The 26,937-nt window shown below is 37.1% G+C and overlaps 4 protein-coding genes, 1 long non-coding RNA gene and 1 pseudogene across 7 annotated transcripts; 2 read left to right on the top strand and 4 right to left on the bottom strand.

The window, feature by feature from the left end:
* Window positions 1–2,188: 2,188 nt before the first annotated feature.
* On the bottom strand, window positions 2,189–3,160 carry LOC103342097 (cytosolic sulfotransferase 6-like; annotated as a pseudogene).
* Window positions 3,161–7,484: 4,324 nt separating this feature from the next.
* On the bottom strand, window positions 7,485–8,596 carry LOC103342096 (cytosolic sulfotransferase 12). The gene is given in 3 exon segments (XM_008245662.2): window positions 7,485–7,736; window positions 7,738–8,396; window positions 8,399–8,596. Coding segments are annotated over 3 exon segments (936 nt in total). The 5' UTR covers window positions 8,589–8,596; the 3' UTR covers window positions 7,485–7,649.
* Window positions 8,597–10,149: 1,553 nt separating this feature from the next.
* LOC103342095 (Translin family protein) lies at window positions 10,150–12,552 on the bottom strand. The gene is made up of 8 exons (XM_089046233.1): window positions 12,405–12,552; window positions 12,212–12,318; window positions 12,011–12,090; window positions 11,755–11,896; window positions 11,521–11,670; window positions 11,052–11,253; window positions 10,537–10,638; window positions 10,150–10,447 (listed from the first exon to the last, which is right to left on the bottom strand). The coding sequence occupies exons 1-7, from the start codon at window positions 12,466–12,468 to the stop codon at window positions 10,538–10,540; spliced, it is 846 nt and encodes a 281-aa protein (XP_088902359.1). The 5' UTR covers window positions 12,469–12,552; the 3' UTR covers window positions 10,150–10,447; window position 10,537.
* Window positions 12,553–13,157: 605 nt separating this feature from the next.
* Window positions 13,158–16,002, top strand: GEK1 (D-aminoacyl-tRNA deacylase). The gene is made up of 8 exons (XM_008245578.2): window positions 13,158–13,449; window positions 13,531–13,860; window positions 13,970–14,033; window positions 14,131–14,183; window positions 14,357–14,412; window positions 14,596–14,670; window positions 15,234–15,422; window positions 15,664–16,002. The coding sequence occupies exons 1-8, from the start codon at window positions 13,345–13,347 to the stop codon at window positions 15,749–15,751; spliced, it is 960 nt and encodes a 319-aa protein (XP_008243800.2). The 5' UTR covers window positions 13,158–13,344; the 3' UTR covers window positions 15,752–16,002.
* A 4,506-nt stretch (window positions 16,003–20,508) lies between these two features.
* LOC148919788 (uncharacterized) lies at window positions 20,509–21,712 on the bottom strand. The gene is made up of 2 exons (XR_016124207.1): window positions 21,469–21,712; window positions 20,509–21,171 (listed from the first exon to the last, which is right to left on the bottom strand). It is a non-coding gene; the product is annotated as an uncharacterized LOC148919788 (long non-coding RNA).
* A 154-nt stretch (window positions 21,713–21,866) lies between these two features.
* On the top strand, window positions 21,867–26,374 carry LOC103342017 (18S pre-ribosomal assembly protein gar2-like protein). Of its 3 annotated transcripts, none has more exons than XM_008245577.3 (6): window positions 21,867–22,226; window positions 22,666–22,722; window positions 23,637–23,716; window positions 24,172–24,995; window positions 25,171–25,916; window positions 26,030–26,374. In XM_008245577.3, the coding sequence occupies exons 3-6, from the start codon at window positions 23,707–23,709 to the stop codon at window positions 26,136–26,138; spliced, it is 1,689 nt and encodes a 562-aa protein (XP_008243799.2). In that variant the 5' UTR covers window positions 21,867–22,226; window positions 22,666–22,722; window positions 23,637–23,706; the 3' UTR covers window positions 26,139–26,374. The 3 variants fall into 3 exon arrangements, with proteins under 3 accessions (XP_008243799.2, XP_088902358.1, XP_016652166.2); XM_016796680.2 differs by lacking the exon at window positions 21,867–22,226 and adding an exon at window positions 22,312–22,498; XM_089046232.1 differs by lacking the exon at window positions 22,666–22,722 and having other exon boundaries at window positions 21,979–22,226.
* The last annotated feature ends 563 nt before the right edge of the window (window positions 26,375–26,937 follow it).

Below are 26,937 nucleotides of genomic sequence, written 5' to 3'. Positions count from 1 at the left end.
AGTCTTATTCAAATTTGTCGTGGATGTTTTACTCCCCATTTCTACAAAATATAATAAAATAAATCAAACCTTTGTCGTGGTGTTGGATTTTGTGATGCTGCTGTAGGAGGTACAACAACATCACTACAAGGTAGAGAATCATCATTCCCATGCATTTGAGCCTCATTAGGTTCCTATTCATAAACAGATTAAAACCATATTTAAACACAGCCAAACAAAGTTTAACTACCTCATAAACATATTAAAACATATATCCTATTAAAAAAAACACATTTGAACTGTCAAAACATATTTAAACTATGCATACAACTCCCTAAACATATATCCTATCCAAATATCAAATTTAAATATAGTTAAAACAGATTTTTCCTTTTCAAAGATGCAAGAAACAGAGTCAAAACATATTTAAACAGATTTCAATCACATACATATTACAAATTACAGATTTAAACACAGTACAAACAAATTTTTCCTATCCAAAAATGCAAGAAACAGATTTAAACAGATTACAAATTACAGAATACTTCCAACATATCTTCCAAAAATAGACTACAAAAACATATTACAAAAACAGATTACAAAAACAGATTTAAACATATTACAAAAACATATTATAAAAACATATTACAAACATAGAATTAAACAAATTACAAAAACAGATTTACACAGATTACAAAAACATATTTAAATAGATTAGCAGCAGCAGCGAATATTTACCTCCATTTAAGCAAAATTTTCCAAACTTTCAAAGCTCAACAGCAGCAGAGACGCTAAACAACTGTGAATGAAATCAAAAAAAGGGTTAAGTTACAAACAAGCTTCACTCCTTTCATAAATTCAAACCAAATACCCTTAAATACCCATTGCTCTAAAAAAAGTCCTAAAATTAAAACCAAAATTTGAACTCCATGCCGTAATCTTTAATATGTAACTAACCATAATTCGTTCAAAAAAATTGAAGTATCATGCATGAATAATGTCAGATTGCAAATAAATCATCACTCTTCCATCTATTCTTTAATAAAAACAGAAACTAACCAATCAAAATAGACCTAGCATGCAACACAACCTATTTAACAAAAAGAAACATAAACATAATTAACACAGCAGCATAACAACAGAATAGCAGCAGCAGAAACAGAACCTAGTAGTTTCACAGAACCTAATTTCATAAAACAAAAATTAATTGGTAGCAGCCCGAATTAGAATAATTTAACAGAAGAACCTAAATGCTAGCAGCCCTAACTTGTATAATGCATGATACTTACAGTTCATAATTTCTTTGTCAATTTCAAATAATCATCACAACACAGCATAACCTAATTGGTGGCAGCCCTAATTCGACAACTCTAAAGGCTAAAACCTTCATAGAAAAAATATATCATCACATCAACCTCAACCACCAAATCGACAAGCCTAATTTAGCAGAAAAAATCATAAATTTAATTTAGAATAAACCCTAAATTCAAAGGAAGATGATGCTCTCACCTCTTTGACTGATATGAGAGAGAAACCCACAGAAGAAATCGCAATAGAGGAATAGATGTTGTCGGCGATCAGAAACTGAGACTCAGAAACATAGAAAAATCGAGATAAGAAGAGAGAGCAAAGAGATAGTTTGCGGAGCAAAGACGCGACGGGAAAAAAATTGAACAGATAAGAGAAGAGAAGCTGACTGCAGGGATGGAGGCGGCATGGTGGTGATCAATTGAGAGTGAGAGGATTGAATGAGAGACTGTCGAGAGAGAGAGGCGTCGCAGCCTCTTAGGTCAAAAACAAAATGAAAACTGAAGAGAGGAGAAGATTGACCGAAAGAGAAGAGAGAGAGTCACGTGTGACTCACACGGTGTGAGGGAACTTACGGGAAAAATTAAAAATTCGTAAGGGATCCGCAAGCAGTCTCACATAACTATTTTTTTTGGCCAATCATACGATGCCACGTGTAATAATTATATATATTTAAATATTACCAGTTGGGTTCAGGTTCTTCGGTTATGAAAAAATGAGACTCAAGGTCGAACCGCTGACCTTCGGTTCGGTTCAGTCCGTTGTTGACTATTTAAGTTTGGTCAAAAAACACTCTTTTTCGGTTTGGTTTGGTTTGGTTTGGTTCGGTTGGTTTGATCGGTTTATCGGTTTTTATGCCTACCCTTTTTGAAAATAATCACACATTAAGCAGAAAGCATACCTAAAATTTCAACCCAGAACCTTGCAATTTCTCTTCATTGATGCAATCTAGTCTCTCCACCATTTCAGCTGTCAAATAATTCATCCAATCTCCAACCTCACCTTTCCTAAAAAAATGCACTGTTCTCCTCACTAGACGCATTTTTATTCACATCCAAGTTGCTCAAGTTGTCAAAACTACACAACCTTAAGATGTCATCTGCAACTTCTAGTGCCTCTTCCCCTGGGGAAAACGAGCACCCAAAGAACTCAGCTAGCCTTCTCAAGTGAAGAGTGGGCTCTTCTTTCATTTCCTCAAACTTGAAGAACATTACGTTTTCAGGCCTTTCCAAACAACTCTCCTTCCAATACCCCAACACATGATCCCAAAGGGGCCCATCCAAGCTCACTCCTCTGCAGAACTTATCAAACGCTTCTTCAAGTGAAATGGTGCCCCTACTTTTGGCTCTCAATTTGTTGGCGAAGTGCCAAAAAGAATCAAATGTGTCCTTAGGATCTCTGCACAAGTAAACAACCTTGCATGCAGAGTGTTTGACAGAATCAGGCAGAGACACATATGGTAAATGAGTCAAAAAGAGCCTCGGAGGGGCCAAGGTGGTGAGGTCAGGAACTTTTTTCTCCATGTATACATTCAGCTCCAAGAAGGGCACCAGAACATGAGGGATGCTTGTGATCAAAGGGTGTTGTTGAGGGTCTGGATGTTGCGCCCTTTTCACCAAGGCAAACAGAATAGCCTTGAGGGAGTGCTAACAAGAAGGATGTTAGTGTCTAGGGCTTGGAAGTGTTTCTGGCATGCTAAAACTCCTTGCATGTGCCTAGTTGCATGCCAAAAACCTTGGTACTGATGCACCTGGTTTGCAACCCAACCTATTTATCTAGGCAGAGAGGATATAAGGTCTCTAATTTCTTTACTGAGTTCATTTTCATGCAATTATTTTGGAAGAACACAAGGAGGAAGTTGAGTTGTTGACATGGTTTTCAGAATAGGAAAGGTTGAAAGAATGGTGTTAAAGGCCTTGCACGGCTCTTTGTGGTTGGGAGTAATTTTGACAACCAACGACGTCAAGTACTTGATATATAGCTGTTTATCCGTTTTGATGTAGTTCCTGTGGTGTAGGGTAAAGTTCCCCACTGAAAACCATTGGGTTATAGTGAGCGTATCACTGTTAGCGGTTAAAAACTCTAACAGACTGTAAAATGTAATAATTTGCGCCCCAAGCTATTGACTTTGATTAAGTGATTGTGAATTTGGGCGAGGAATATCTTCCAAGAAAGTTCTTTTCTTGCCTCAGATGGGTGAGGACTTCATAATTTCCCATAGTAAAAAAACTAGTAAGTTTAGCCATGGAGAGGCTTAACAAGGGGGCATAATGAAAAGAATATTGTGGGAATGGTGTTGTGTAGAGATTTCTAAAAACTCTACAATCAAACTTTGAGAGTATAAATCACCTAGCAAACCATATCTAATATGAAATCAAAATAAGAGCGAAAACATTAAATAAACTAGGGATTCATGCAAGTCTTATTTGGTCCCAATTTATATAAGTTTATGAAAGTGTGTACCAAAGACTCTTTAAATCCTATTTGAAAGAAAGATAAGATGTTCATGCCCTTAAAGCGAATCTTGAAACTAAGAATGGTGTTCAAGTAGAGGGAGTGGTCCATTTGTTGTTGGCTCTCCCTTTTATATTGATTCTCCACCTTGTAGCTTTCCAAATAGGTATAAAGATATGCACCTCCCCAAAGCTCTTCACCAAGGATTGAATGGAATGAGAGAATGAGTAGACAACAATTGAAGAGTGGTGCTAGCACCCTCACTTGATGTGATAGATTGAAGGGGTTATGGAGAGAGAGCTTAGTGCTTTCTCTCTTCCAATTTCACCAACTTGAAAACCCTAGGAAGATAGGATTCCATAACTACAGACTTATAGGATAAAAAATCTCACAAGGGTGACAAAAATGCCCTCAAACCCTAGTGTGGCCACACCTCCCATTTGTGTGTCATCTTTTGCTATCTTGATCCAACACATTAATTCTATAATGTGTCACATATGTGCCTAAGTCCATATGGGACCTTTTAATTAAAGTTTCATAACTTTAATTGAATAATTTAATTAATCTAATCAATTTAATTACCCTAATGACTTAACTAATTCAATCACTCACTTGTCTAACGAGTGTTGGTCCCGGTCATCTTTAGTTGACTGTGTCAAGTGTCAGGTCAACTGTTTGACTTTTGACTTTTGACTTTTACATTGACTTTGACCAAGTCACAAAATCATTCATTTTCTTCATAATTTCCCAATCGATTCTTTTTCGGTGTGTGATCTTATAGGTTCTAATTAGCAAGGCGGTGTGTATGAATAATTCACTCTGAATCAAGTGTGAATTGTATCCCTCCATACAATTCTCCCTATTGGCGAAGGCTAATTATAATTAATCCTTACAGGGCTTCCACAGCCATGAGTGACACTAGCAGTATGTCATGGCTATCGGTTAAAAAATTCTTTAGAGAACCTAGTCAGTTTGTGATTACAATGCAATTCGATCCTTCTCTAATTCAATACTCTATGTCATATTCTCGGGATATGGTAAACTTGTGTCAAAATCCCTAATATGACATCTCTAGATTATATGAATCAATTTGATGAAATTGCAGAAGTTCTTGTTTCAATTGTCATCCTATACTTTGGCCAAAGACTTACAAATTATATCTGTAGAGTATTCTTTCTTTTTACTAAGAGCGGAGATTCCTTGTTGTACTTTCACCTGTCTCTACGCACACGCTAAGAATCTCGAGGAACACCTTTAAGTCACATCATTTTGATACGACTGTATAGTGTTCTCAAAGAGAAACAACATACATAAGACAACTATGATATCTCAAGTTTAAGGATTAATTTGCATTATCACAACTTAGAATTCTTTGTTTGACACTTGTGAGTAAGACTTTCATACAAGAATTCTAGAGTTCATCGTGTTCAGTGGACTCCATATTCTATAGAGCACCTACACATCTGCCTCAGTGTCTCTATATGAATGACTTGAGACTAGTCATCCTCCCAATTGAGCAGACATAATGTGTACCAGTTTTTTATGGTCGCCATTATCCAATTGGGGATCCTATGACCAGGAACATTTTAGGATACGATATTTATATGTATGGAAAGGTCTCGTGCATGTAACTTCTTTAGACCACTTTCCATTTATATCTTAATCCATGGACTTGTTACTTTGTGTACGTTATGTATCTAAAACAACGTTCTTGCCCCTTTGATTATTATATATTATTTTATTAGAATTATCCATTTTATATTGGCTTCTAGGGCATATATGTAACACATAACTAGGAGTTTGCATCTGTTATGGAGACTATCTGTTTAAGATTTAGACATCCTAGTGTCTTTGTTGTGGTTGAACTAGGGTTTCTCCAACCTGGACTTGATTGGAAGTGGCTGGATTGGTAGTTGTTGGTCAGTAATTGCACTTCAATACCTGTTTTGCTTGACTTGGGATGACCCGTAAGTTATTCTGCTGAGCTTAGGACATTTATGTGTCTCTGTGCATTTGTTGAGGTTTTTATATGATGAACAACCTGAGTTATACATGGTTCAACTGTTCTGAACCGAATTTGTAATGACAAAAAGCTAAGTTCTACTTGATTCTTTTGAGCTGAATCGCATTTGCAATGAGAGAAATCTCGTTTTCCTTGTTGGTGAGTTACTTCTTTGAGCTAGATTGAAGTTAGAAATCTGAGTTCTGCCTGTTTTGTAGAAAGTTGGATGGCTTTTGTAAGCTAGATAGCTTGATTGCTTCTGAGTTTGAAGGCTTTTGTGATCTTATGATCTTTGAATTTTTTTTTTTTAGTTGGTTTGATTTTGCTGTCCTTGCTCCAGTTCATGTACTATTGTATTTATAGAGAAATGCATGACGAGAACTAGAGTACAATTGTTGGAAAGTGATGAGAACTAGAGCACAATTGCTGGAAAGTGTTAATCCACTGACCCTTGGTATCTCTAAGAGCATTTCCACCCACAAGGGTTAAGTCTAGGGCAAGGGCAAGTAAGGGTGCCACTATTCACGTGAATAGTGTCAGCCTTGCCATTTGTGATTCCACCTATGAGGGCTAAGTCTAGGCAAGTCTAAGGCAATTACTATTCACTTAAATTTATTTTTTATTTTTTATAGTTAAAACATTGATTTTGATAAGCTTTTCGGATAAGATTTTCAATTCCCAAGTGTTAATATTTATCGTAAAATCCTCACCTAAAAATCAAGATAACATTTTCAGATAAAATTTTGAAATTAAATTGGTGTGGAAAGTGAATAATATTGGAAGGTATGTATAGAAAAAATTTCCAGAATTTTTTGATATTTTTTTTAGCCAAAAATTGGACAACCGTTGGATTGTGCAAGATTTTTTGATCGGAGGCTCCAGGAGAAGCCACATGGCTTGTAACCATTGGGCAATATGGGCTGGTGGGTCCAAAAGTAAAAAAAATAATTTGAAAATCAGCTGCTGACGTCAACAACCTAGTCAATTTCTGCATGTGGGCTTGCCCGGGCTGGTGGGTCCCACGCCTTGCCCGGCTGGATTTCCTGCGCTAGAGGTCTCTTGGGCTCGCCAAGGGGGCCTTTCCCCCGGTTTGGGTCTGGCGCTGAAGATGCTCTAAAGGAATAAGTTACCTTTCTAGCTTTGCTTTTCTCTCAACCCATTTCCGTAAAAGCCTTATGTTGACATAATATTCTTTGGCTTGTAGTTGCCTGATTTCCTAGGAAGCCACTGGCTGTGGTTGAGAAGAGTGCCCTGCTTTTACCTTTCTAGCTCTAGAGTTGCCTAACTTGGTTTTGAGTTGGTAACCAACAGTGATCATCAAATCTTAAGCTCAAAACATGTAATTTGGAAATAGGGTAAAAATAAACCAATTAAACTTAGGTATTAGATTAAATCACCATTGGTGGTAATTAAAATCTATCCTGTGAAAATCACTTTGGGTAATTGGTTTATTTTAACTCTCCTTCTTTGAAATGCTATGGGTTATTCTCCTTTTTTGGCAAATAGAACCCATAGACTGATGGGCTAGTGTACATAAATTAGGCCTAAACAAAAGCAACAACAGCTATAATATAATGCAAAACTTCAAGCATGGAACTTGTGGAACCCATAAAATAAGAATAGCAAAATAGTATTATCCCCATTGCAACTAAGTTGCACAACTCTTCAAATGTGTGGCTCACTATCCACTAACAAATTAATAAGTAATTAACCTGACCCACCACTTTATATCTTATTCAATCATTGATATTATGCAAATTGGGTTAAATGACTAACCCATTATACGATCACATTATTTATTTCATGAGATTTATTTAATTGACATTGGACCCAACCAAAGTCAAAACTACACAAAATCACACGCATGCAAAGAACACAACTAAAAATAGTCACACACTAAGCAAACCTAGAATTTCAGTCCAGAACCTTGCAACTTCTCTTCATTGATGCAATCTAGTCTCTCCACCATTTCATCTGTTAGATAATTCATCCCAATCTCCAACCTCACCTTTCCTGAAAAATGTACTATTCTCCTCACCTGATGATAATTTCCCACTTTTATTCACATCCAAATTCCTCAAGTTGTCAAAACTACACAACCTTAAGATATCATCTGCAACTCCTTGTGTCTCTTCCACTGGAGAAAATGGGCACCCTAAGAATTCAGCTAACCTCCTCAAGTGAACAGTGGGCTCTTCTTTCATTTCCTCAAACTTGAAGCACATTACCTTTTCAGGCCTTTCCAAACTCTCCTTCCAATACCCCAACACATTACCTTTTGTTCTTGTGCCCCTACTTTTGGCTCTCAATTTGTTGGCGAAGTGCCAAAGAGAAACAAATGTGTCCTTAGGATCTCTACACAAGTCAACAACTTTGCGAGCAGAGTTTTTGACAGAATCAGGCAGAGACACATATGGCAAATGCGTCAAAAAGAGCCTCGGGGGCGCCAAGCCGGTGAGGTCAGGAACCTGTTTCTCGATGTACACATCCAGCTCCAAGAAGGGCACAAGAACATGAGGGTTGTTTGTGAGCAGAGGGTGTTGTTGAGGGTCTGGATAGTGCACCCTTTTCACTAGGGCAAACAGAACTGCCCTGAGCCAAGTGGTGCCTGATTTGGGAGTGCTAACAAGAAGGATATCAGTGTCTAGGGCTGGAAGTGTTTCTGGCATGCTAAAACTCCCTGCATGTGCCTAGTTGCATGCCAAAAACCTTGGTACTGACGAAGGTTGTTTGCAACCCAACCCTTTTCTGTAGGTAGAGAGGATATAAAGTCTCTGTTTTCTTGGCTGAATTCATATTCTTGCAAGTATTGGGGAAGAGCAGGAGGAGGTTGAGGTGTTGCCATGGTATTCAAGACAGGTAAAGCTGAAAGAGTGGTGCTCACGGTCCTTGATGTTTTCCTGCAATGCTTAAGCAGTATAGTTTTGCTTCTATTATATAGCAATCGCAAGAACAAAAACCAAAAAAAAATCCACCTAACCTAACCTAAGCAGTATTTATAACAAAATAAAAATTGATTAATGAACTTTTTGTGTGATACATGTAGGGACGGATTTAGGATTCCAAATTTAACTGGACTAAATTTACTTTACATATATAAACATACTAAGTATATAGAAAAGTCGACAGTACGATGTAATTTCATTGATAACCAAAACAAAACAAAACCAAAAACCTGATCAAGAGGGGCATAATAAGTATTACTCCTAAAATAACACTATATAAGTTGCACCATTCGAGTCTTCATAGAATTAAAATAATTCATTATCTATAAGAGTTTGGTGACAAAGTAGACAACTCTAAGAAACAGTCATACAATTTCTTCAACTTTTCTTTCTTTTTTTCCATGGGCTGTGCTTTTTTTTTTCCTCTCTTTTTTTTCCCTATGTTAGAGATGTGCAGCTTTCCTCTTCTTTGTTTTTTTCTCCACGTGCAGTGCAAATGATTCCTTCGGAGGGTAGGTTATTCAATTGGCTGGGCTATAAATTTTTTTTTTTGGGGCTGCTAAAAAAACAGCCATTTAGGTTGTAGCCTAGGTTAGTCATGCTTATTGTCCATCCCTGGATACATGTGATCACAGTATAGACATAAACCCAGTTAACAATCCTTGGTACACAATTTGGGAATTATTCATATGATCATTATATTCAGAAAGTGTACTTTCAATTGGAGATGATTTTCTAGCCATGGCTCTCATGCATGATTATTTATCAAATGATTAATTAGCCCATGATTCATGAGTGGTTGGGCTTTCAATTAAGTATTATAATTGTCGTTATACACTGGATCACAGATATCCACAGATGGCTAAAATATTAATTAAAAAAATCATTAAAAGGTATGCAACATCTGTCTAAAATCGAACTTTTATATTATCCAATACCCATGCATGGAGAATTCAGAGCAATATCTGTCGGAGACAATTGCTTTGTTGAGGCATTAAAGTATGTGTTCCTTGTTTGCTTGCACGAATGAGGTGACAGCCACCTTTTTGATTGACTCTGCAATACTCTCGCAAGCAATCTTAATTTTAGTTTTTAGTTTTCATTTTTTGTGCTAGATTATAGAGTAAAACGAGAATGATGATGAGATTGAGAAGAAAGATGAAATAATTATCAAACAGCCATATATACTCTCTTTTCGTGAACTTCAGATAACCTAAAGGAAATTAATAAACTGGATGAAACCCTGGGTTAACAGGAAGGGGCCATTGTGATATAAACAAATATAAAGTGCTGGACAAATAGCAGTGGGTGTCGACCAAGAGGAGTGGTGCTGACCAAAGTGAAAGACAACTACATGTGCTCCAAACCTTTACCGATTACTTTAAGATTAGTAATGATGGGATGCACTAGTGATAAGAGTTTGACCATGTATATAAATAGGGAATGTATCTTGTAAACAGATGTGAGATATAAAACAGTTTCTTCAATACATTCTGAGGTGAACCTCATGTCTAACACATCTTTGGCAGGGTTTTACTACAAGCTCTATCTAATTCTCATCAATTTACAGAGAAGTAGAAGAAAATTGTTATAAAGGCTTTCATAAGGAAACCTACACGAATTGTTCCTCAAAAGTCACAATCTCTTGTCTGCTGTGTGACCGTGAGTAGCGACTGCATGGTGATGAACTGCAAACAATTCTGAACAAAAATTGTATGTGCCCCATCATCTATGCCCCTTGAAATCCAAGCCTTTTTCCCTGTCGAAAATAAGAAACTCATCTCCTTGGTTAAAACCACATAGAATTAATCATGCAGTAAGAAAGAGAAAGTGACAAGCAGCAATTACATCATATTTCAACATCAGGCACTCTGAATAAGAATGAAGTTGGATCATCGGAGCCAAGTAGGGGCATAGACTCTGATCCTCTCACATGAACACCGAAGCAAGCTACAGAAAGATCTCCAGTTATTAAAAGGATTCAACCATAGAACTAAGAATTTGTTAGGTACATGTTAAGTACAATTTATTACAACATAAATTTGAAACTTAGTTACAGTAGATTACTACTTCAGAAATAAGTAAAATTTCCAGCTTTTCTTATTCTCAACTCTATTGAAAATATAAAACATATAAGTGTTTGTTGTTAAATTTTGAAAGAGATACACTTGCATGACATAAAATTCAAGGGTCCTAATTTGATTCCATACACAGATTGCAAGTAGAAAATTTCCCTATTTCCTATTATTTTATTTAGTTCTTCCTAATATTCCAGTCTGTAGCGATGTTCCAAAGCATGAGATTAAATACGTTTATAACATTTTTTGTCATGGTTAAGTGCAAGAAAACTGTCGACACTATACCATTCTCTATCTTCATTACACTCTGAAGCATTGTATCCATTTTCGACTTCATGTCATGACTATCATCCATAAATGGGACAACAAGGGTTAGTTCCCTGTAAATTTCACGCACAAACTCGCATATCTTCTTAGCGAAATCAAGTTCACCATCTGAAATTCGACCAATTGCCAACCGCATCAGCTCTCCAGTCAAATCTGCAAGCTGTACAACAACAATGAGTTAGTCTTCTGGTGTTTGAGGAAAGGATATAGTATGTGTTTATATGAATGCCCTCCAGTCAAATCCAAAAGGTGCATGAGAATACCGAACAACTCCTCCTAAAAAATATATATCCGTCCATGTGTTACAGATACACACACGCATATACACAGTTAATGCCACTTAATCCAAAAACCATATTCAGTTAATCAACTGGCCTATAGTTTGCTTTTCGCACAAAGAATGTAAGAGCAAAATTGGAAAAATTACCCCGAGGAGATAGTCAAGGACATTGATCTGCAAAGGCTCAAGAGAAGGATCACTGAGTGGTAACAAAGTAGCATTCATCTCATCAAGGTTTAAAAGAGTCCCAGTCCTGCAGAATTTACAGAACGTTGCAGCTTCAACATATTCTTGTACCTGCAAAATTAACGAGGCATACCATTTAGTGGACATCACATAAGAATCAAGCAGAAGCAGACGGAGAAGGAGAATCCACCCCACCCCAGGTGAGTATGCCCGTCTTAGCTTCCAAAAATCAGTCCCTTGCAGCTCCCTAACCAGTCGGGAGATGTACTGATCAGTCACAGTTGCTAAATCCTTTTCTGCTTTCTGCAGAACTTCCTCTTTGTTGTGTTTACTGATTCTGTTCAAGTTCAAATTTACAGCAATAACATTTCAATGCATGCCACCAAAGCAGTTGCAAGACAAATTACAAAACAAACGCAAAGGTCTAGGGTTTAGGTCTCAGCTTTCTTACCTGTGCACCTGAAAGATGACCTTTTTGCTGTTAATGGTGATATCACGACTTGCTTTTACGACTCTTTCCCGTTTTTCATTCTACAATTAAATGGCGACACAAAACCCCACATTGTTAAAAAAAGCCTCCAGCTTCACGCAAGTTGCATACATGAAATCACTCGTATTGCTGCAATTAGAGAAATTGAATTTAGGGATTTACCAGGCCATTGAGGTAATCGGTGTATTTGGCGAAGGCATCTTTCATGGAGGATTCAGTGGTCATCGTCCTCACCCTTTTTGCTACGCTCTGCGACGTCGTCTCTGCAACTGTGAGCGAGTCAATGGCTCAATCTAAACTCCAAAAAGTCTGCGTTTTCAATTCGAAACAAAAAGAGAAAGAGAGCGATAGGTACTGTTGTGGAGGCGCTGGGATTTGAGAGCCATCATCCGCAGAGATAAGCGCTGCAACTTCAACATCCTTCCCCCACCCCTTGCAATTTTTAACGCCTAAATCACTGTGCTTTTTCATGTCGTTTTTCTATACCCCTGACGACGCCACCCTCCACGTCGTTTTTGTCGTCCTCATCCGAGAAGAGGAGCTAGCCCTGTTTTGGTGAATCAAACGGGTCTAAACTCGAAACCGTAAATCTTAAACCAATTTTTTTTTTTTTCTTGAAAAACACTTCCCTCATAATCTTGTAAATAAAAACTTCTACATTCATGCCAATAATAGTATAATATATTTGCATAATTTTTTTTGTGCGTTTTTTATAAATTATTTGTATATCAAATTGTGATTTGCTGGAAGAAAGCAAGTATTATATTTTTATTTTTTTATTGGAGTAGATGCTTTATAAAATAAAAGCACCCTACAAGAGTACAAAAGATAGAAAAAAAATCTAAAACCAAACTTTACTTGATTTTTACACATCTTCCACACACATGGTTAGAAATTTTTTTATTTTGAAAAAGTCTATATTAGTCTATAATTTGCTAAATAAAATTGTAATTCTAAATTGTTAATGAGGATAAATTAGTCATATTATCTTTCCTTTCTCATAAGAAAAGAAAACGAATAAAGGGTTTCATTTTCCCCCTCTTTTTCCAGAAATCCCTTTCCCATGTGACAAAAAAACCTTTTCTAAACTTTCCAAACATCCTAAGCCCATTTTCTCATGCATCGAATGCACCCTCAGTGGCAATGCTCTAAAAACGACGTCGTTGGGACTGCTCACTACTACTGCCATTAGCAAAACATTAAACAAATGCTTCTTTACCAAAGCCGCAAGTCCCGCAACTCTGCGTTTGGCGCGTAGATTTCACTGCTCCCTACCCAGAAAGAGGACAAAGAAGATGGTGACGCTGATCGTGGCGACGACGACCGACCCCGCCTCCATCAACCCGGCCAATGCCCTCCTAGCCATGCCCGGCTGGGACCCGACCCCTTCTTGTTTACAGGTCTGCTAAACCAATGATAATCGTTAATTCTATCATTAATTATAGTTTATCTCATCATTAACTTAATGAATTGAACAATAGGATATGAAGGGGTTTGGCAATGGAGCAGGAGGAGTTAGGGTTTTGCTGCACAACAAGGGGATAGTGGAAGAAGACGACTTGGACAGGCGGTGGGAGGAGGCCACAGGCGAGCGAGTCGATGAGCTGATATTTCTGAGCAAGCACACCGCCGTCTCGAACCGACCTGCCCTGACCGTACACCCGATCGGGGTCCCTCATCTGCGTCCTGGTGACGCTGCGCCGCAAGGTGGGAGGCCTGGTTGGGCGGCACCCCCAAGTCCGCGCATTGGGCCCTGGCTCAGGCACTTGAAGGAGCTTGCCCAAGCCCACAATTTGGTTCCTGAGTTTGAGGTTTCTTTCTCTCTTACTTTGCATTTTCAGTTCATCTTTTGTCATTGGCAATGTGTGTGTTGTAACTTGTATTGTTATACATACTTAACTTGAAATGCATTGCATGTAGATAACTTTGGAGGGCACACATCATGGACCGATCACAAATACACCTACTATGTTCCTAGAGATTGGTGAGTTTTAACTTTTGAATCAATCCCAGTTGGCTTCTGCTTGCCTTTTTTGGTAGTTACAGTTCATATGTGATTGGTTTCTTGTGGGTTGATGTAGGCAGTACAGATGAGTACTGGAAGAGGCAGGATGCAGCTCAAGTTATTGCTCTAGTTGAGTATAACTTTAGCCATTACTTTCAATCATTTGAGCATGAGCCATTGATATGTTCCTGCTTTCGGTTTTTTGAATAAATACTTTTGCTCCCCTTATTTGTGCTCTTATTGGATTATCTTTTACCTGACTTTTGGAGAATAATGGTTGCAACTTGTGTACTTGCTTGCAGTTAGTTTGGGAAGGACTTGGGCTTGGAGGGGGAGCTGCTGTGGGAAACTGGAATGGGTACTGTCAACAATAAGTAGACAATTTATCATTCTCTGTTTCTTATTGATTTTTATGCAAAGCTCATGCATATTTGTTTGCACTTCAAATAAAAGTTGCTTCTCACCTCAACATATTGTGTTGTCTATTCCATTTCTTGATGATGCTAATCTAACCCCATTTTCTATATTATTTGTTTTCTAGGGAGAAGGATAAGAATAGAGTTCTTCTTGGCATAGGTGGTGGACATTATGCACCTCGGCATATGGATATAGTTCTGTAAGTTATAGTCAATTACTGTTTTTCCATTTTCTTTCAATTATTTCGCATTCCTTTCTTAGTGGACGCATCCAGCTTTTTCCTTTTTTCCTTTTGTTGTGGAGTGCGATGCATCAGTTACTATTGTTGTGGTGGACATGTCAATTTGAACTGGAATCCCTTTACATTGATTGATCATGTAAAAGTAAATGTGGTAAATAGGTCTGTTAAAATTGATTACCAGATTGTAGATGATACTTTCTTCATCGTATTTACTGTTTGGAGCTTAAGGCTTGGTCCCCTTTCTGAAACCTTGTAACATCCCTCTCCCCTTTCCTCTCTTCCAAATGAGTGTGCTTTGCATTTCGATGGAAAATTAGTTACTAACTTACTCAATGCATCGATTTTCATGGCCCCCTTTTCACCATGTTAACCTTTTCTCCGTCATGTGAAGGACATTTATTCTTTGAATATTTTATACTAGTCTGTATTCGATATGTAGTGTACAAATACTTGTTGATGGCCGATATAGTGAAGATACTTGGTCTACTCCATGAACATATCCCCATTCTTTGCAAGTACAGGAAAGATGGTGTGTGGGTGGGCCATCTACTGTCGGGTTATTCCTTGCCAATGGAAGATCCAAGCCAGTCCAAAGCAGAAACAAATACAAAAGAAATTGGTGGAACTTGGAGAGAAGCAATCAAAGCAGGATTTGAGGCTACGCAATCAGCTTTCCCTGGTGGGGAAATTCTAGCTCATCTCGATCACAAGTAAGTTTTGTTCGGCGGTTGCTTTAATATGTGATTTGCATGTCAAACATCTCATGTCAGATCGTTATATAGAGATTGGGTTTAGTGTAGGTTCTAAAACTCAAAAGAGTAGTTTTGAAATATATTAAGGTACAGCTAGAGAACCCTCATGCGACCCAACAATTGTTGATTGGATCCATTAGTAGAAATAGAAAGTATTATTGCGAAGTTATCTTATACAACTTTTGATTGTCAATGGCAGGAGTTTCAAAAGCTGGCAAAAGAATGCTATAACGGGTTTCCTAGGCGAGCAGAACATCAAAATTGGCAAACCCAATGATTTCTACTGAATTCAATGAATGGCGTTGCATATTTATAGTTTTGATTTTTGCAGACAATAGCAGGCTCTCATTTGGCAGACCACACTGAGATGTAGTTGACAAATTAACATCCTATATAGTACCTGGTAGCACTCAATTTTACTGCACAAGTTATGGTTACTGCTAAAGGATATATATTGTCTCGCATCAGTGTTGTCAATAAATGTCATGTTGGATTTGGGCCTTCATCAGATAACATATGGCCCGCCTTGCGCTGGAAACATTTAGAATGCATAAAAATAAGAAACCCAATGCAAGAAAAAATTAAATCAACTATAGATGATCAAAGAGCCAGCACTTGAGTCAAAGGGCTTGTTAAAAATATTCATCCTTGTATGCGAGGTCATGTGCTCGATTCCGTGTTCGATTCTCCCATCCGCGTCAAAACTTAAATTTGCCTTTCGGAGCCGAAAGAGTGAAATAAAAGTAACAACACTTGGCGTTGGTGATCAAAGCTTTCCGTGGTTTGAGGGGGTGGATTGGTGTCCATACTGAGTTGTCGATTATATTTGTCAAACTTTGTGGTGATTATGTTTCTCTTGATTACGTGATTATGCAATGTTGTCAACCAGTCATTATTAAGCTTACGCTTTATCAGACCACGGCCATACTAAGCATGCCAAGCGCATGAACCACGTACATACGACAATATAATAACAAAACTGATAGGGTTGTCATGCACATAAATAGTCTTGCATAGACAGCATTCATTTTTCTAGGGTCAACTCTAAAATTTGACCTGCAAGCTTTCTTTTATTTATTTATTTTATTTATTTTTATAATTTTGATTATAATGAATGGAGTGAGAGCAAGACATATGGACCGGGTAGCATAAAATCATTATTATTATTGTTACTTCAACACTTGGTGTTCTTTCAAAAATATTATTATTATTATTATTATTAGACAAGGCGGTAGTTTAAATTAGTTTAATGTGCATTGAGGGGTCAAACTTTTGTATAAGAGGGCGGGGACATCACATTACTTTAACCAACTAGTCTAATTCACGTTTGTAATAATATAATTTAGTTGAAGACACGACTACAAATATATTTTAACTTGTGTTGCTTCTTATGAATTGATCTTCTTCGTCTAAGCATGTACGCAAGATGTACATCCTCGTGTACTTTTTATAAAGAGCTCACTTGTGCACAACATAATATAAGTTTTTATTATTATATTTAATTAAAAAATAAATTGGCTCAAATTATGATGTCAATGAAGCGACAGTGAGATAACAAAGTATTAAGTAGCCTCCAAGTAATAAAAAGATTATTAGAAACTTAAAAATGAAAGTAAACAATCCCATGCCATTGCCAGTACAGATCAGATAATGCAGCTCCTCCAGGTCATTGCTTTCATATACAGTGCTTTCCAACACGTAGGAGGAAAGTCAAAACACTCAACACCAATCCAAGGGCCAAAACCCTACCTTCCCCACATCGTTGGCAATACCTCAACCCTTGGATTAACGACATGACATTCTTTAAGTATACAGTCAAATGCCTTATTATAATGCACACGGATTGGTGGTTATTTATAAATAAATATATATTAGTGTGATGAGGTTTGATGGTGCTACATGTCTGGTTTGAAAAGGTTGCCTTGGGCCAGGTGACAACCTATGTATCTTGAGAAAATCCAACTTGGTCTCCAGACAAATGCATGTAATTAAACTAAGGAGCTCACTTCTCTCTCATCCATGCCCCAATTTACCGACCAGGTCACTTTCACAGTAGGGTAATAGATGTTCTTGGGTGAAGACACAAGAAAATAATGTAGGGCACAAACTATAGGGGTAGGGGGAAGCAAGTTTATATATGTCCTCAAGTGGCCACTGGGTGATTTAAGTAGGGCATGGGAGGCAAAAATTGACACGAAACTGATTCCTGTTTTCTGGGCTTTGTCGTTGAGTACTTGATATGCTTCTTTTTATTTATTTATTCAAGAATATAAGGACGGGAGGTAAATTCTTAACATGTTTATACATGATAAGATGTTCTACCATTGAAGTTATAAATCTCACTAATAGTAGATGTAGATAGAGCTCGACATTTGCAATACAACAAATAGATTTTCAAGCGAAAACTTTAAAGAACAGTAATCTGAAATCTACAAGAAATTTAGAGAGAAATTATCTTTGAATTATTTGATAAAAGTTTAGATAAGTTTAACCAAGCATGACGGCTGACTAAATACAACATTCTCACCCATTGGACTGCCCTAGGGAATTATTGAAAACTTAATATAAAATAAACATAAAGTCTATAAATTGAATACAATCTTTAAATGCACTTTTGGAAGGCTAAACGACCTCAGAAACCCAAAATCCACCATATGTCCCAGCAATGCGGTGAGTTGGACTCGTGGTGTCGTCTCCTTTTCAAGAAGATATTATGCTACCCCATCAGAGCTCAAACGCCAAATCTGTAAATTTCCGATGCGTCCTTTTTCCCTTCTTTGCTCCAATTCTTCAATCCATTCATCCATTTGTTTTACATCAACATCAATCACAATCATGAACTATATAAAAATAATGTTTGAATGGAAGAAAATCAAGTACTGAAATGTGTTGTATTTCAGTGGAATTTGTTGTACGAGCCATGTTGGAGACTACAGTTAAGTTCATACCAAAACGAATTGAAAAAATGGTAAAGGGTCGAGTTGGTAGGTACATGGTGCCATTGAAAATTTAAAGGAGAAGACATAAAATCATAAATTGTGAAAGGTGCATTGAATAATTTGCGGTGGAATTTGTTTGGGTAGAGAAATTGATGAGAAGGATAGCTCATGGAACAACATTAATATAGTACCCACTGTTCAAAGTACTACAAGCCGAGCCATCAATGTCAAATCCACTGTGACCCATTTATTTCATCACCCACATCTATAAATATTTTTGCTCACTATTTTAATTTAAAATGTGTTCTTAGGATTCTCTCAACACTTAACACGTATTTATTGGCATAATTATAATTAACTCTTTATTTTATATTTATGAACCATAGTATGCCCTGATAAACATATATCAGATATTAAAAATGATAATAAAAATACGCTTTAAATTTAAATGATGAATGAAAATGCTCTCATCCACCTCTATGACTTTAAGATTTTGATCATATAAATATAACTTTCCTTGCGCGTATTTGCTTCAAACATTTTTCAAGTCTGAATAAATTGGCACTAAACAACATTTCTCATATTTTATGTAGTTTACAAGATCCGAGATGACTAATTAAACAAAGTCAACCTCTAAAAAAAAGAAAGATAAATTGTCTGACAAAAAAAGAAAGATAAATTGTGGATAGGTGTCCTTCGACGAAAAATTATTGATGGTGATTGTGAGTTAGAAATTCTCATAATATATATTTGCATGGTCAGGTGCATGCCATGACCCGTTATATCAACAACCCCAACAATTATTCATAGGAGAATTTCCATTCAATGTTAGGCTTACGTTTGCCATTAAATGTGAACAATTGCACTATGAGAGAACAATCACTCAATCATCTCAATTAATATATATATATTTTTATACAAATGAAGCGATAATTTAAACTATATGGGCAGTTCCATCCGTCTCTTTTGTCATGGCAAAAGGAGGCCTCGCTTGGAAAAAATGCACACACCAAGCACAAATCGCCTGGGCAACAGTGGGTCATACTCAAGCTTGGGCGAGGCCAAAAGCAATATTTACCTGGGTTGTTGTCAGCAAGTTGACTTCATGCTGACGTCGGTGTGATATTAGCGCCAATTTAAATACCAAAAAAAGGAAAAAAATTCAATTTTTTTTAATATATATAAATACCTAGTCATGTTCTTCATTTCTCACACCAAAATTCCATACAAATTCATCTCTTCATATCTTATGTAAATAGTGGTTGCTCTTGAGTTGCCACAATAGGTATGAATGCATCAAAAAAATTGTTATGGCATGCACTATTCACGTAAATAATAACTGCCATTGTTTTCCCTTACTTTTTGCCATAGCAAATGAGTGGAAGTGCTCTAAAAAGAGGGAGGTTTTCCACACACACTACCAGAATGCCATAAAAATTCGAATATAAAACTACTAATTTGCATGTTAATGCTCATTTTTTAAATTTTATTACATGACAATGCGACTAATTAAGTTGGTGGGGAAATCAAATCTCATCACCTCAGTCTAAAGAGACCAAAATTTTCCACAAACTTAATTTTGAAAATTTTGTTTGTATATACATAGATATAGCATGGTCAGGTGAAGATGTTATTCTTGAAGGTTTACTTCAAAAGCTATTGACTGAAATATAATTTAATTTTTTCTCCAGCTGCTGCGAGAAATTAATATAAAAACTGAAAATGATAGGTCCATCTGTTCATGCATGGTATACTTGGTTGATGACCATTTCTGTTTTGTATCTGCTTTGACTCCCGATGGCTTTTACTTATTTACATTACTTATTAAGAGGAAAAAAAAAGATTTAACGAGAATCCTCCATCACCCCAACCTCTTTAATTTAGTGAGAATTGTTTTGTTTTTTTTAGAGAAAAATATTCTGCAAGAGCCAGGAGACCATGGTTAAAATATTTTTTTTTCGTTAAATCATATGTTTTATTTATCCCTTTTTTACATATACGATTATATAAATAAACAGTTGATAAATAAGCCGAGAAAATTATCAACAATAAAAAAATCCCAACACTCCATTTGGACCACAGTGCATGAAGACTGCATCAAGATAGATATATTAAAGTTTAATTAATTCTGAATTTTTATATTGCAAATGCAAAACGGCACATTGGATACTGTTACTGCCATCACAGTTTTACATTATATATTTTGTATTTTGTCTACCGTCCAACTATCATGAGAATTCAGTTGGGATCCCCATATCATATCATATGTAAATATGACAAGTCAGGAGTAGAAGAATCAAAATGCCCCCCCAAAAAAAAGGTCTCATATGAATCCCTATGTAATAAATCTGCCCTTTGTCTTTGAATAATCGGAGTTCAAAACTTTCAAACTATCCGTCTACTCAGTGATATAGTATTTAAATCTATACGCATAAATAACTTTAAACGTTCATATAACAAGTGTATAAAATTACGTTAAGTAAAAGAAAAAGAAAAAGGGACTTGTAACTCCAATAGTCTTAAATTCGATTCCCCCTTTCGCTACTATCGCTTGTATAAATTAAAAAAAAGAGAGAAAAAAGTGGATAACAAAGGAAGAGGATAAGAGTATGGTCACACACTCGTACATCCATTGTTAGTGCTCATAAGAAAAGATGAAGGCCTACCTGCATGCCCTACCTACTCAATCCACCATGAATTTGGTTGACCAGATATTTACATGCCAGAAACCAGAGGCCACACCAACTTCACTTGGCTGCATTTTTATGCTGGAAATATTGGGAAGGAAGGAGCTTACAATTTATTATTGGTATGCTGTATTTTATGTTAGAATCCATGAGGCATGAATAGTGGGATTTGGACCCCGTGATGTACGTATTCATTTGACAAATCCACTGTTCCAGTAATTATTTTTAAATCTTACTCAAATTTATATTTTGATTATCGTATTTTGTTTTGGTTTTTTCCATAATGGCCGTCGAGCGAGATCCTTTGATTTGGCATGGCATCAAAGGCATTATTATTATTTCAAAGCAAAATATAATATTAGATTAGACAGCGAGCACCTTTGTTTCTCCATCCTGCCGAGTCCCGACAAAAGAGAGCTACGCGTCCTCGCGGCGTACGTTAGAAAAGCCCACACCCGGCGTACACGTGTGCAGCCAATCAATCAGAACAGAGTTGATCCCCGAAAGTAAAAAGTTCCCTTTCAGATTTCTCGCGCTAGTTGCAATCCCCTGCCCCGCCAACCCATCATACGAACTCCGGCCTCCGAAAATCTCTGGCGTCTTCCGCAAAATCAACGGTCCTGATTTCTGGCTCGCGGACTCATCAGAGAAACAGATAGTGGAGGATCGTTACCTCGGAGACTTTGAGAGTGGAGAGGATGAAAGAAACTCGTTAGAGATGGGCCCCAGCCCCACTGGATATATATATATATATTATATAAAACACCCCCTGAAAATATAAAACTTTAGATCCCTCAAACGATGACGAAGATGATGGACTTCTTCTAAAGACTAGAGAGAGAGAGAGAGAGAGAGAGAAACAGAGAGCTCATTGATGAACAATTGGCTTGCAGAGTAGAAATTCTCTGACTTCCGCATTGTATCCTCTGCTGCGGCACACACACGAGAATATTTCCCAATTGCTGGCAGCTGGCGTCTACTTTGTCCGGCGAATCAAAGTTCCGGTCTTGATTGCGACGGGCTTGATGATGATCATGGCGTGGTGAGCTCTGTTTGGAAGGAAGGAAAATATCAAAGGAGATTTTGGGTTTTTTCACGGAAAAGTGACGGAAACGGAAAGTGGTGGTGAGGGACAGGTAAGAAGTGAGGAGGTGAAATGAATTGGGATGGGGTTTGACATTAAATGCTGAAACCAAGCCTATTAATTAGGAGAGAAGCCAAAAACTAAGAGCCCCGTTTAATTATTTTGACTCTTTTTCTTTTTTGAACCTACCCTTATATCTCTCCTTCTATCTCTCTCTCATCGAACTCTCTCATGCCTACTTCTTTTTCGGCTCTCTGATTAATCATTTTTATTGCTTCTTTAATTTAACTCTGGAATGTTTCTCTCTCTGTTCTAGGAGCTAAGGTTCATTCTCTCTCCATGTCTCTCTCTGTCTCTCTCTCTAGAATTGAATACTAGTATGACGATCTGAAATTATAAGTAAAGGGGTTATCTTAGCTCTCAATTGAGTTGAATTAAGTTCATTTTGGCACTAATTCTTCTTCTTTTGGGTTTCTGGCTTCTGGGTGCAGTTGTTTCTGAAGTGGGAAAGCGAAAGCTGCTGTTTTGTATACTATCAGATTGAAAAGGTTTCGTCTTTTTAAGTTTTTTCCTTCTGGGATCTGATTTAGATCTTTTTTTTTCCGCAACTGTGGTTTTTGGTTTATAACTAGTTGCCCATCTGGGGTTCACCTTTGTAGATTGCAATACTGGGTTTCTCCTTTTTCTTTTATTTGTTTATCTTAATCCCATAGACTTGGATCTGATCGGTGTGTTTCCTGACAAATTGATGGTGGGAACTGGGAATCTTGTAAAAGGATAGTCTCATCTTATTGGACTTTTGATTTTTATTATTTTACTTTTTATTTGGCTGTTAAAAGTTTGTGCTGCCTCTTATAAAAGGTTTCAACTTTCCCCTTTGTCTTTTTCTACTGTGAGAAGAACTGACTTTGGGACTCCATACTGTCTACCGAAGTTTTTCAGGACGGATTTCTGTCTCCCTCTTTTTTAGTTTAACATTGCTTTTTGTTGTTTTGGTTATTTTCCCCTTTCTTTTTATTTTCGTACAGAACCAAAAAAAACTTCCAAATTGTTAGATGCTCTTGTTTGTTTCCCTAAGAATTTTCAAAATTTTGGGTTGACTTGTTTACAGTGGTTCCACTTGGCCTAATTACTTTCTATTTTTTCTTTTGTATGTATGTGATGGAAAACTCGATGTTATAGTAATCCACCATTATCTAATACATTTTCCTTAATAACAAGAGGCAAACAAACTGTAGTTTTTAAAATTTTGCGCCACTTTTTTAGATTATTAATCGTTTTAAAGTTCTTAAAGTTGGGAGTTAACATGAATCTTGTGATTATGTTTGTGTGCAATCATCTCATTTTTTCCTTTAACTTGAGCATCCTTGTTTCAATTTAAGTCTCCCCGTTATCAAGTTGTTCAAAGTGGGTTTGTATTGAATTGGTTGCTAACCTCTATATATTGCATCTTGATGGGCAGGTACATGCTTGAAAATATCGCTTGCTGTAGCTTGGAAGCTTTCTCCTACATTTCTCAATCTATGTAAACCATGAAACTTGGTAAGAACTGGTTACTTTTCTTATTGGTTTTGATCACTCTGTTGTTGAACTCCTGCAATATGGATCCTGCTTATGGAGACCTTTCAATTGGTTCCTGCATTAAGAATGGGAAATGAACTTTTGCTGTCTTCTACTCTTCCGGATAGTTTTATCTTAATGCATTATGTCAAAGTTGCTTAGGTCTATCTTCTTCATTGGGCCTCTGTTTGAGCTTTTCAATAAATAGCATTACTCATCTAGAATGCGTCTTCTTAGTCCCACATTGTCTTGGTGTTGTGAGGGTGCAGTGTGCTTTATGAAGTTGGTGCCCCTAGGGGTCAGAGTACTCCTTTTACGGTGCAATTGGTTTCTTCCTTTGTAACCATGATCTCAAGTTCTTTTACATATTTTAAAGAAAAATGATTACTGTGGTCTTCAGATTTCACCGGCATTGATAATTTTGATGTACTTTACAGAGAGAGAACCAGCATTCGGCCACTTGGCTTTAAGCCACAAGCCTGATTCTAATCCTTTTGGTCAAAATGACATTACTCTTGACTCTGCTGCGTTACAGTCAGCAAAGTGGATCATGAAGGAAAGTCAGAACAGGGTTTCATGTGGTTCGAAGGACAATGAAGAAGATGCTGGTCAAGTACCATATGTGAAAAATGATGAAAATGGCTTGCCTACATCGAGGTTTGATTGTTCAAAGAGTGTGGATGATTTGGAAAATGGTAATGAAGATGAGGTCAAGGATTTTTTGCCGCCATATACTCTTTCTTCTGAAAAATTAGAAGCATTAGAGAAGGAATCAGATTATTATATGGACAAAAGTGTTATGGAATGTGAACTGCCAGAACTGATAGTTTGTTACAAAGAGAGTAGTTGCAATACAATCAAGGACATCTGCATTGATGAGGGGGTGCCTTCCCAAGACAAGAACCGGTTTGAGACTGGTGTGGATGAGAAGGAATGCTGCACCTTTTTATCTCCTGATGAGGATCAGAATAAGCAACTTCTTGAAGAACAAATGGATATCGTTATGACCCTTCCAGACCGTTTTAAATCTTCTGCACACGATGATTTAGAGAAGGGTTTTGTCATTCCTTGCGATTCCAAGGATCTGACGCAGATAGGCGATGCTATATATTATACACAGGAGAAGACTGAAATTGAAGTTTCCAAAGAGATTTTTGTCCCTGCAAATGTGTTGCCAATGCAAGAGTTGGGTGCGGGGAACGCCCACTCCTCCAAGTCTTCTAATGAGGACAGCACTGAAGCTGTACAAGACACTGTTCAGGTATATCTCTACCCAAGTACATGTCTGCGGTTGTACTGTGTAACTGACAGCTCTATAACGATCTCTTTCTACTGGAATATTTTTAAAATTTCTCAGTGGAAGTTAAAATTTCAGCTTGATGTTGAGGAAAACTATATTTTATAACTTGATGTAGTTTCCTGTGGTTTTAATGTAGAGTTCAGGTGAAAAAGTAAGTGAAATAGCACAAACTGGGAGCACTGCTGTGGTTTCAGTAACTGAAGAGTCTAGTCACGGTGAGAAGAAAGCATTGGTTTCAGCAGCTGAAGAATCAAACTTCCATGTCGATGAGTTATCTAACAATAGCAAGGTGGAGAACGGAAGCACTATTTCTGGCTTGTTGGACACTTCAGAACATGTATCCACTACCAGAGATGCATGCCCTGAAAATGATGTCCGCAAACATTTTGAAACTCAAACGATGCCTGCAGGTGATGATGGCGATGACAACGACGGCAACATGCCTGATGCAGAGATTGTTCCAAGCCAAGTTCAACCTTGTTCAGCACCTGTGGTTACTGGCAGAGAGGAGTGTCCTGAGAATGGAGTCTGTCAACCTCTCGATACTTCAAGTACCTCCATGGTTGATGATGAAATTCCTCATTCAGTGATTGTTTCAAGCCAAGTTCAACATTATTTAGCACCTGTGACTATTTCCAGAGAGGAACGTCCTGAAAATGGTGTCTGGCAATGCCCTGAAACATCAAATGCATTCGTGGTTGGAGATGTGAATTCTGATACACAATATGCTTCATTCCATGTTCAACGTGGTTTCGGAGAATCAAGTTTCTCTGCAGCAGGTCATTTTTCGAGTCTTATGAATTCATCAGGTCCTTATTCTGGCAATGTCTCCCTTCGATCAGAGAGCAGCACCACCAGCACCCGCTCATTTGCCTTCCCTGTGTGAGTTACTCACAAACTCGTTTGTCTGTCTTTTTCTTTTCAAACTGTTAATAAAGTTCCCAGAATATACATGACTGAGACATTGATATATCTTCTTCCTCTTTGACATGCAGATTACAATCTGAATGGAATAGTAGTCCAGTTAGAATGGCAAAAGCTGACCGGAGGCATTTGCGTAAACAAAGGGGTTGGAGGCATAGTCTTTTTTGCTGTAGATTCTGAATATGCTTCTATTCTAATCATAGTTTTAAGTTAAGTCAGAGTACATGCTTCATCAAAAAATTTATCATATCTTATTTTATCATCAATACATACATCACATTTTCTCCGTCTTGGTATGTAATTTGCAGTAGGTTTTTAGGTGGTGGTGCTTTTTGTTATGCGTGCACTTTAAGGTGTAAGCAATAACTTATAATTTTCTCCTTTATATTTCATCCATTTATTTTTTCTTTGGAAAATTGAAGTTATTGTAAAGTTCTTAATAGGCCAAATAATCCTGTTTATATTGGGCTTTGGATGGTTTGCTTGTTAAAGGTGGGTTCAAACCTTATACCTATCCGACCTAACTCTTACAGTGGCCTAAGAGCAACTCTACTCATTTGCCCTTTGCCATGGTAAGGGGAAGCGGGGGCTAGGGCAGTCACTATTTATGTGAATAGTGGTTGCCCTTGCAAAAAGGCATTTCCGTTTCTATCCGTTGCCATGACAAAAGGCAATTACTATTCATTTTTTTGTTTTTTTTCACAATTTTTTTTACCTCAATAATTAATTTGGATAATATTTTCGGGTTCCTAAGTGTCAAAACTATTCATATCTTATAATCGAATAAAATTTTCAATTTCAAATTTCAGATAAATTTTTAAAAAAATTGGCTTGTATTTATAGAAAAAAATTCATTAATTTTTGGGTATTTTAAAAAAAAAATTCCGAATTTTTTCCAGTATTTTATTGCAAAAAAAATTGGCTGTAGTTGGATTGGAGGAAAAAATCCAATCGGAAAACCTGCAGACGACGCCATGTG

This window comes from Prunus mume, linkage group LG2, assembly GCF_029339155.1.
Source record: "Prunus mume cultivar Tortuosa linkage group LG2, ASM2933915v1, whole genome shotgun sequence".
Lineage (NCBI taxonomy): Eukaryota > Viridiplantae > Streptophyta > Magnoliopsida > Rosales > Rosaceae > Prunus > Prunus mume.
The sequence above is the reverse complement of the archived record's forward strand: the minus strand, read 5'-3'. Positions and strand labels throughout refer to the sequence as shown.